Genomic DNA, 10,933 nt, shown 5'->3' with positions numbered 1-10,933 from the left:
GTATTTGTAAAATTATTTTTAAAGTTCAGTAAATAGAGGTCTTTTTGCCGAAGGAAGCTTTATAGTGTTTGACCAAAGTAGGTATGTGGTAGACTGCATTGCTTGATTATGGCAAACTGGCTTGGATGGATCAATGGACTTGTGAACTCGATTGCGAAAAAACTGCATCAATCATAAATACATTTTTTTTATTTTAGGTAGAGTTAGGTTAGTTAGTTATTTTTTAGATAGTTTAGTTTAGTAGAGTAGGTAGTAGTTTAGAAGGTACCTAAATATCTACTGAAATTAACCATCTTTACAAACTTTCAATGCTTTTATCAATCACGTTCTCAAAATTTCCTTTGCGCTGCTGTGGCGATTTTTATTAAGTTAACTTGCCTGAATAGAAAGTAGCAGGAGTTGTAAATTGTAAGTAATCACAGCAATCCATACTAAGATGCGATAGTAGTAATGAAGCCTATATCTCCAATTCGTGACAGGAGGCGTAACAACTTTAAAATACCCAACTCTTGCTAATGTGTTGAACTGGGTTCGAAATGCTTCAAACGTTTCGAACATCTTATTAGAATGTTCTTAGTTATCTACTTGATACTGTTACGGTACGAAGGTGTACAGGCAAGCCGCAAGAATGAATCAAAGTTGCAGATTTTATAGCCTCCGAATAATTGAAACATGATAATTTATTGAAACACAGGTTGCTCCAAAAACGAATCGGTAAGTAGGTAATTTTTTTATTGCGGTTAAGCCTGTAAGTAAAAGGGGTCAGCGCCCAGTGTAAAGTTACGGAGTAGAGTGAAGTAGATTATTTTTGAATAGGTATTAGGTATATTACGAGGCTGTTATACCAAATTAAATGAGGCTTAGTTTGTATTGTTATCAAGAGAGAAGAGTCGGTCTTGTCTTATTCCACAACTAGGTGCATATGTCTCTAGGTATCCGAGTACCTATGCAAGAAATTAATGGAAAGGTATTATTGACATAAGGAGGACCTTGTTTCTAATACACTACGCACTGCTAGAATATGGAATGCGCTTCTATCTTCCGTTTTCCCCGCTAGCTATAATATATTGCTAGTTGGTACCTAGCTACCTACCTTCAAAAGAAGACTGAATAAGCACCTTCTGGGCAGATGCGCTTGGTTCGGAATGCCTTTCCTACCGAAAAGAAACAGCAAGAAACTCGGCGGTTGCTCTTTTCAAAGATTTGATACACAATATTATGTCATGTATAAAAGCATTTGAGGTCCCGCGCATTGCTGGAGTGCGCTGCACTCTTGTAAATATTGTCTCTTGTAAGTTACATACCACCAATACCATCTTCATATTATTTCTCTGACTATTATCTCGTGTACCTATCTATACCTTACCTTCTCGTCTATCAAGCTCTTTTCAGACAATAATAATAAAAACCGGCCAAGTGCGACTCAGATTCGCGCACTGGGGGTTCCGTAAAAAATACTCGGGTATTTTTTCCAACATTTTGCATGATAAATCAAAAACTATTATACATAAATATAAATAAAAATCTGTTTTAGGATGTAAAGGTAAAGCCCTTTAATATACCCCACTTGGTAGGTATAGTTATCTTATTTTGCAAATTGAAACACATTTAAATATTTTTTTTTTAATGATGTAACCACAAAGCGGTTCTCAGATTTATTCCTGTACTTGTGCTATAAGACCTACCTACATAATTTCATGATTCTAGGTCAACTGGAAGTACCCTATAGGTTTCTTGACAGACACGACGGAGGACGGATGGACAGACATACAGACAGCCAACAAAGTGATCCTATAAGGGTTCCGTATTTCCTTTTGAGGTAAGGAACCCTAAAAATATTACTTTATTCATTTGAATACCTAAACTTTTACAATTGCTTTAACGTGAATCGGTAAAATAAGCTACCACTAGTACGGAGTGCCGTTCCTACAAGAAAAACCAGTAAGAAACTCGGCGGTTGCACTTTCAAAGTTCGATCGTCCTTTAAGCCTTTTACTAGTAAGTATTAAGACCTACCATCGTCTCAGCCCTCAAAATCAAGAAAAAACCAGTTGTCAGTAAAAATAACAACCTATATATCAGCTTTTTAAAGACTTTGTTGGAGGTGTTTATATTGAAAGCAGTTAATTACCGTCAGACAGTTAAAATTTCCGCTAATACGTCGTTAAGTTAATAAGCACCTAACACCCCACAAATGTCTTGTTCATGTTCGTAAATAATTTACAGCCAAGTACCTAGTACCTAGCATCTATTTGATATCGGCTTTATGTTTCCGCCTGTACCTGTATCGGTCGATGGGCGGAACCCACATAATACCTAGCTGCCAATGCATAATTGGCGATGTTTACGGCTTGCGCCACTGAAATGGACATAGTACCTAATATACAAGTACCTAATACACTGGAAGACGCGTGCCATACAAAATGACATTTATTATTTGTGCCGATTAGAAGCGCCCCACCGAGCGTACCTACCAGGAATCAAAATTGACAATTTGTCTTCATGTTGATCATAGAGATAGAATCATTCATCTATGATGTTGATAGATGTCCCATCACTAACATTTAGTTCCGAGTACGCTCACATGACGCTCACTGCTGCTATCAGCGCAAAAATGATGATAATCAAGTTGCTTCAAAAATCAGCAACTGCAAGTCTAGTGTGTATTAATATACGTCAGTGACCTGCGCAGACGAGGGACCATTGTCCGCGGAGGACAAAAATGAGTCATTAAGCATCGCATGACGCACACAAATCGCGATGGATTACGGCGTACGGCGGAACACCGTAGTAAAAGATGAGGACCTTTCATTCCTCCACTGACAAGCCCTTTGAGCATGCCCTTACTGATTGGTTACGCTGTCTATCCTAAAGTGGTTGTATATCCGAATACAACCACTTTAGTTACGTTGAGTAAAATTCTAAAATATGCAAAGGCGCAATGCACACCTGCAGAGTGGAGAGGAGCCGCAATGCAGCATCCTTTTCGATAATTCAAACTAAGCTTCATTTACTTTTGCATACCTAGAGGTGTGGACGCGCGGCGCGCCACTCGCCCCTCGAGTGTTTTGTTTTCATTACACCTACCTATTTCAACAGTACCTATGTTAGTTGTTATAAAAGTTATAAATAAAAGGCGCTGCGTTCTGCTCATCTCCAATCCGTAGATATGTATGAATCTGAGTCCTTTAAAATTTTATCCATGAGAAGGGTAAATTAAAAAAGTTATTGAACATTTTAATGCTTATATTTCAGAAAATAAATCACATGTATAATATTTTATTTGGTATTCAGCTCCGGCCGAATCAAATATTTAGTGAATTCGCTCCACAGTCGCCTGGAATGTGTTAAAGCCAAACTTGTTAGGTAAGTATTGTAAAGTTATTATGCAATTCTTTTCATACTCAATATTCCAAATGACGAAGAAAAAAATTTCTTTATCAATCAATCTATTAATACTAATCCAATGCTGCATTACGACAAAGTTATTAATTTAATCATAAATATTTCTACTCTCATCACACCATTGAAATACAGATTTGCAAGGAATTGATCAAACAAAGTTCATATATTTTTTCAAGTTTAATTCACATAATTTAACACTGAGACTGAATATCACACTCACTGATTGTCTTGGCAATGTCTCTTAGGTGAAGTTTCGTCTGTGACTGGTTCTTTTCGTTTTAACGCATTTATTTCTTTGTCTTCCGCTACCTCCTGATTCGTACTATCGACATCCTCAGTCTTATCATCAATACATTCCAATCTGTCATCGTGCCTGCTGTCAGGAGCGGCGTCGACAGATTGTTCCTCGTCAAAATTGGAATCATCTTCTTGATTAGAGTCGTCAACTGATTTTTCAAGGTAATCGATTTCATCGGCCGCTGCTTCTAGTCTCTCAGCAGATCTCTGGGATTTTTCATCTTCTTTGGAGCTTATTGAACTCCGTTTGCTGAGCGAGATTCGCGACATAAGCGCTCTGTGTAATTGTACGATATCTCCTGGAGCCCCCTGAAATAAAAGTCATTCCATTTATATAACGTAAATTATAATTTATATATAGTTACTATAGTGATACCCGCGACTTCCAAGAGAATTTTTAATTTTTAAATCCTGTAGGAACTCTTTGATTTCCGGGACAAAAAGTAGCAACAGCCTACATCACCCTACATCAGTCTTCGGGCTGAAAGTTATCTCTGTACCACATTTGGAAAAAATCTTTTGCATCTATACTAATAAATAAAATTGAAGTGTCTGTCTGTAATTTCGAAATAACTACCTCCATATTAAGGTTATTTTGACGGGATATTCACTGACAAGTAGAGGATTAGCCAAGAAGTAACATAGGCTACTTTTTTAAGCGACTTTCAAAAATGGAGGAGTTGTGTTTTTCTACCTATGTACACCGATATCTCCGAGATTTCTGAACCAATTTGCATTTTTTTTTTTAATCTACAAAGGAACTTTGCGACATTGTTCCATAAAAAATTTGGATTCCAACTCTTCAATCCTGATGCTGCAGGAGACCTGACCACTAAAGCTGATGGGATTTAGAAACTGACAGTTATAAATAGATATTGAAGGTATCTATACCAAGTAAAGACTGTGTCGTTGACCTCGAGGACCCAACTTCTCAATCCTGATGCTGTATGGAATTGCATTCCTAAATCCTGGTGATGGTCTCTCAGGATTTTTAAAGGATCATCCGTTTAAATGTTTTTACGTGGTACAGAAACAAGTTGCATCCCGGGAACGTGCTATTATGGAGAGGCTATTGTTGTCCTAGGAAATCAAAAGTTCCCACGGGATTTTCGAAAACCTAAATCCACGCGGGCGAAGCTGCGGGCATCAGCTAGTTTATAATATTATTATAGTATGGAATATATATAGGCTGTTTAGTAAAACATAAGGAATTACAATCCAGTTTATAGAGTTTGTTGTTGAGGAGAATAATGACCTCTAGTTAAATACATATGTAGGAATATAGCCTGTTGTGAAATTATTGATTGTTTAACTGTTTTTAAGGGGGGAAACGGATTTGTTTCTTTAAAAATTAATTGATACGAAAAGAAAATCAATAAGAATAAAATTTTATTAAAAACTTGTCCCGTCGTCCCCGTTCTCTATTCCTGACCAACGGGGACTGCGCTGCGGATATCGTTAAGTAGGTATTACGAGTAAGAAATCCAGATGTATCTAAAGATTCATGGTATAGAAATGGAGGCTATATGAAACAGAGTATCTGTTTGAGTACTTGCCATGATCAAGAAGAGCTTGACTTGCTGCTGCGCATCGGCCGCCGTGATGCGCAGCGACTTGTTGCCGGCGCGCTCCACCACCATGTCGGGCCACAGCTTGGTGTTGAGCACGACGCGCAGCGAGCCCGCCACGCGCGCCACGAGCCGCGCGCCGCCGCCGCCCGCCGCGTCGTTGAGCCGCAGCACGCCGCGCCCGCGCTCGCGCCAGCTGCCGCTCTCCCACGCGAACAGTCGACACGAGATCTGCGTACCGTTTGTGTGCTCACCAACTTCAAAACCTGTAGCCCCGCCGCATATGCCCACACTCGCATTGGCTGTCACGAGCCATGTGCGGTTACGTTCATATCTTTTGGCGTTATTGCGTCGACAAATGCGAAATTGGGTACTAAGTACGCCATAAGTTTTAAACGTAATGACTTGCACGCGGCTTGTGACAACCATCGCAAGTGTGGACGTTTGCAGCGGGGCTTACTTTTCTACCACCACAAGCGAGAAACCGTGAACGTTGGCATCCTTATATGGTCAAGATCTAACCCATTTATATGAAAAATTTTGCTCAATATTTCTAATACAAACTGCTAAGGTGTGGAACGCCCCTCAGTCCGTGTTTTCTGCCACGTATTAATAACAAGGCAAGAGTAAATGGGTATCTTCTAGGCAAGCGCTCCAGCCAACACAATATCAGCAATGCTTTTTATTAAGCATGATTGACGTCAAGCGCAAGCATATCTCGCAATAAATTAAAAACAGATCCATAGTAGGTAAAACAAAGAACTCTTATAGTTTTGAACAGTCCATCTGCCTATCCGTCTGTGTGTTACAGCCAATTTATTTCTTAACACAGTTTTAAAAAAAAAGTGCCATTTACAAAATAATGAGTCCAGTTCTACGTAATTTGAACGTCCCAACTCCTGTCTCCTAAACTACATATTTATACATACCTATTTATTCAAAAATATAAAAATTATTGATTATTACTAGTAATTTAGTACACATAGTATAAAGTTGTAGCATCTTGCAGCTACAATAAGCAACATGCATACACACCTGCAGTACGTTGGTCTCGTCCTCTTCGCCAGTCATAGCGCAGTAGGCGGCGGGGGGCGGCGGCCGCGCGTGCGAGCGCTCATACTCCGCTGCCGCCGCCGCCAGCCCCTCGCCCTCCGCGCTTCCTCCTGCCGCATCCTCCTGCTAAGAAATATACAATAGGGCATAGTTGACATCATTCGTCAGGTAAAAAGAACTCCTGCGTCCTAGTTGCATATTGTTCGAAAGGTAAAGCCGGGTCCAGACGAGTGTAGCGTATAAGATTACTTGTAATTTAGCGTCAACAGTGTGGACGGTACACGAAATCAAAGCAAATTGTGTACGCGAATCTATTGTTAAAGCCCAAACGAACACTGCGAACGCCTTTGTGTTTTCGCAAAAAACCGACAGCCGGTGGATCAGCCCGTGCGCCGGCGCGAGCGTTACATGAAATGTTCGTAGTGCCGTCCACTCGCAGAATTCGTGTTACATTCCACGGTGGATTACATTACACGTTACACTCGTCTGGACCCGGCTTTAGTGGACGATCAATCTCTTGCTAGAACGGGATCCCCAGCTTGAGGCTAATTCTTAACACCCAATAGATCAATCGAATCATTCACTGTACTTGTAGATCGAGGTCAGAGTATTTTTTTTATAGTGAAACATTATCCACGTAACAAAGACTACATAGAGTAAGATGATTTTATGAAAATTATCTGATGACGGAAATAATGGTAATGGAAATAACGTCATCTAATCATCCCATTTAAGCCATATTGCGATTTTTAATTTCGGAGTTTTATAGCTCGTAGTTTTTTTTTTAAATAACAGACCAATGCACACATGCCTACAGATGGTCTGGCCAACTGTAAGGGTTGCTTGTTTTACAATGGAACGCTAAAAAAAATTTTATAAAATGCCTGCTGAGTAATGTGCATTGTGCGCTTTATGTATATAAACCAAAGAAGTCTAATTTTTTTCGCAAGTACACAATAGATATAATATACGATTATTTTTATTTTCATAAACTGATGGTTACATTATCCAATAGGTATATCTAAACCAAAAAAAAAACTCTCAGAAAGCTCATAAAGACTTTCGATTCAGGTAGTAAAGTACGCAAGCAAGTGAACACAAGGCATGATATGATTGAATATTGTGCAAAAACATATTCTAGCTGGGCAAGTGTATGGTGTATTTAGTCTTTATTCTAGGACCTGCCCAAACCACCATGTTGCAACTTAAGATTGGATTCTTTGTTTTGCGTAAACTTTGAGATTATCGAAAAGTTATGACAACAATACATGAGACATCACCACTTAGGGGTCAGTGTGGGAGGAAGAGAGCAAGATGTTAACTGTCAAATAATATAAAACTAAAAAATGATTTAAAGACAAACCTGACTATTTTCTTTCACAGACGCAGCAGCACTTGTAAATAATAATTCAGACGTGCCATTTGAAGAGCTGTGGTCAACTGATGCATCTCCATTATTCACTGTCTCTTTAATGACCACCCTCTCACTCAAATTCTGACCAAAAATGAATCCTGAAGACGAAGTGCTCGGGGGCTGAGCAGGAGCTGGTACTGATGTAGTTGTTCTTGGTGTTGCATTTGTGGTACCGAGAGGCACAAACTTGGGAGCTTCTGCTTCTTGTGTAGTTTCCGGAGATCCTTCAGTATCTTTCTTTTTATTAGACTTGTCTGTTTCGGAAACTTTTAGAAATGGATTGTTTCCTGATAGTAGTTGTGCTGGACGTAACACAGATGATCCTGCAATAAAATTATCTATATACAGTCATACTATTTTTCGGGGTCCTAAGGGGCTGGCATGGCCATAAGACCAAAGCGCATGGTCCATGGACCACTTCAATCGAGCCCCAGAAGCTTCTGGATGCATATAAAATAGAAATGCAGTTATTTCACAGTAGGTTTAACTTTCCATAGCCAAAAATTAGCATGACCTCGAAGTTTTTGCCCATCCCGAATTTGTCTAATACACTTAAATAAGTTTTCTCTTTAATACTATTCAACTCCAGTATTAGTGAGAGACAGTCTCAAAAATCATCAGAGGTGGTACCACCTCGGATACCCTTGAAGAGCCCTTACAATGATGCCCCACTTGGTATAGATATCTTTGAAAATTTAAACACATTTTAATTATTTTTTTCTGTGATGTAACCACAAATTCACAGTTTTCAGATTTAGTCCTTTACTTGTGCTATAAGAGCTACCTACCTGCCAAATTTTATGATTCGAGGTCAACGGGAAGTACCCTATAGGTTTTCTTGACAGACACGACGGTTGGACTGATAGACAGACAGACAACAAAATGATCCTATAAGGGTTCCGTTTTTACTTTTGAGGTACAGAACCCTAAAAATAAAAAAGGAAATAATACTAGTGAGGCTAATGAGCATACAAGAGTAGAACAATACTAAATAACACTAACAATAACAAGACTTGACAATAAATATTACAAGATCCTTAAACCTGTGGCATGCTAAACAGCAGTTTAGACATCTTATTAGTAATAAAAAATAATGAGCACCTAATTTTGACCATTACTGAAGTTCAGGTTAATATAATTTTAATGATTTTGTTTTTATATTAAGATTTTTACTCACCAAAAGGGTTACAACTTTTGCTTGAGCTAGATGCAAAACTGGAGGATCCAAAACACTCCAATCTGGGCTTTGCAAGCACCACACGTGACTGCTGGGATGATCCATTACAGAAATCATCAGGTGTTTTACCTGAAAAAATATTTTTTTACTAATTACATGTTACATAGTACATACCTACAGCTTAAACAATGTCAAACAAAACAGAATCGTGTAGTTTTATTATAATTTAGTGTTTCACTTTTGAAATCTATACTTATATTATAAAGAGGTAAAGTACAAACTTTTCCTACAAACAAAAGTTTGTTTGTAGGAAATTATCTCTGGAATTTTGAAATTTCTTCCACCAGTAGAACACTACATTATTCTTGAGGGACATAGGCTATATTTATTTATTTTTTAATTTGAGATTCCCAAGTTACTGTAATAAGCTACCCGTGCGTAGCCGGGGCGGATCGCTAGTCCATTATAATGCTGTGGCCATTGTGGCCTACCTTTTTGTTATTGTTGAGTGTAAACTAGTAAACTATGACATGAGAAACTTGAAATACATCCTTCTAGAGAACTTATAGAATATGTACACAAGATAATCTACAACTTTTACTATCTAAAGAAACAAATGAATACAAAAAAATGCTGATGCAGACAAGTATTCAGTTAGTGTGTGGTTATTTGGCATTTTTATTGAGCAATAAATGTTCATTTATCAGCATTTACGGAACTGCTTAGATACAAAATATACTAGACTTAGGGGTGTCGGAATTTTCTGATAGTTTAGGGGTAAAATTATAAAAAGATTAGTAATTAAATCCGTACCTTGCTTTGCATCTGCCATCATCAAATTCTGTGAACAAATCACAAATTCTTAAACCATAAACAATAGATTTTTCAGCATTGACAAATGACAATAGATATTGACATACCTGACATTTTTTTTTTCTTCTCTCGTCTGGCTTTACAAAGATTAGCCAATATCAAGTTTCTAGCTAATTACAAGTTAGGGAAACTATGTAAGTATGGACTTCATCTGTGCCGGCGCTCACCAACACACGTTCGGCGCCCTCTTAGAATGCTTCCTACTCAGTTCAACCACCAAAAAACAACAGTGAAACACAAAACCGGCCACTTTTAATAAAAATAAAAAAAACATTCCAAAAAGGCACCACACGCGCGCCAGCAAACGCCAACACAGACGAAGGACGAAGTCTCAAAAAAAAAAGATATACGACTATACGTCAAAACTAGTCAAAAATTCAAAATTAGTCAATGGTCGATCATAGTGTGACCTTGGTATGACAGTGTGATTTAGCCATAGATACACGCATACATATACTCTTTGGATATACGTATGACATTTAAAATCATATGGACTTCGTCTGTGGTGGCGTTTGCTGGCGCGCGTGTTGTGCCTTTTTGGAGTGTTTTTTTTTTGTTAGAAGTGACCGGTTTTTGTATTCTGCTGGTGTTTATTGGTGGTGAAACTGACTGGGAAGCGCTCTAAAGGGGCGCCGCGTGTATCTTAGCAGACGCCGGCACAGACGAAGTCCCTCATACATATAGTTTCCCTAACTTGTAAATAACTACAAACTTGACATTGGATAATCAGTGTAAAGCCAGACAAAAAAAAAAGACATTTATAATCTAACTAGCTGATGCCCGCAGCTTCGCCCGCGTGGATTGGTCAGATCCCCTGCAGCATCAGGATTGAGGAGTTGGACTCCAAATTTTTTATGAAACAATGTCGCAAAGTTCCTCTATCGATTAAAAAAGAAATGACGCAAATCGGTTCAGAAATCTCGGAGATTTCGGTTACATAGGTAGAAAAACACAACTCCCTTTTTGAAAGTCGGTTAAAAAAGTAGCCTATTATACGCCCTGGTCAATCCTCTACTTGCCTGTGAAAGTCCCGTCAAAATCGGTTCAGCCGTTCCAAAGATTAGCCTTTTCAAACAGACAGACAGACAGACAGACAGACAGACAGACAGACAAAAATTTTAAAAACGTGTGATTCAGTTATGGTAT

At 38.6% G+C, this 10,933-nt stretch overlaps 1 protein-coding gene across 2 annotated transcripts; it reads right to left on the bottom strand.

Moving 5' to 3' along the window:
- Positions 1 to 3,228: 3,228 nt before the first annotated feature.
- LOC123867013 (ran-binding protein 3) lies at positions 3,229 to 9,802 on the bottom strand. Of its 2 annotated transcripts, none has more exons than XM_045908848.1 (6): positions 9,728 to 9,802; positions 8,915 to 9,043; positions 7,687 to 8,060; positions 6,306 to 6,449; positions 5,259 to 5,501; positions 3,229 to 4,011 (listed from the first exon to the last, which is right to left on the bottom strand). In XM_045908848.1, the coding sequence occupies exons 1-6, from the start codon at positions 9,747 to 9,749 to the stop codon at positions 3,622 to 3,624; spliced, it is 1,302 nt and encodes a 433-aa protein (XP_045764804.1). In that variant the 5' UTR covers positions 9,750 to 9,802; the 3' UTR covers positions 3,229 to 3,621. The 2 variants fall into 2 exon arrangements, with proteins under 2 accessions (XP_045764804.1, XP_045764805.1); XM_045908849.1 differs by having other exon boundaries at positions 6,306 to 6,446.
- Positions 9,803 to 10,933: the final 1,131 nt, after the last annotated feature.

The sequence above is a fragment of the Maniola jurtina genome, chromosome 7 (genome assembly GCF_905333055.1).
Source record: "Maniola jurtina chromosome 7, ilManJurt1.1, whole genome shotgun sequence".
In the NCBI taxonomy this organism is placed as follows: domain Eukaryota; kingdom Metazoa; phylum Arthropoda; class Insecta; order Lepidoptera; family Nymphalidae; genus Maniola; species Maniola jurtina.
The sequence above is the reverse complement of the archived record's forward strand: the minus strand, read 5'-3'. Positions and strand labels throughout refer to the sequence as shown.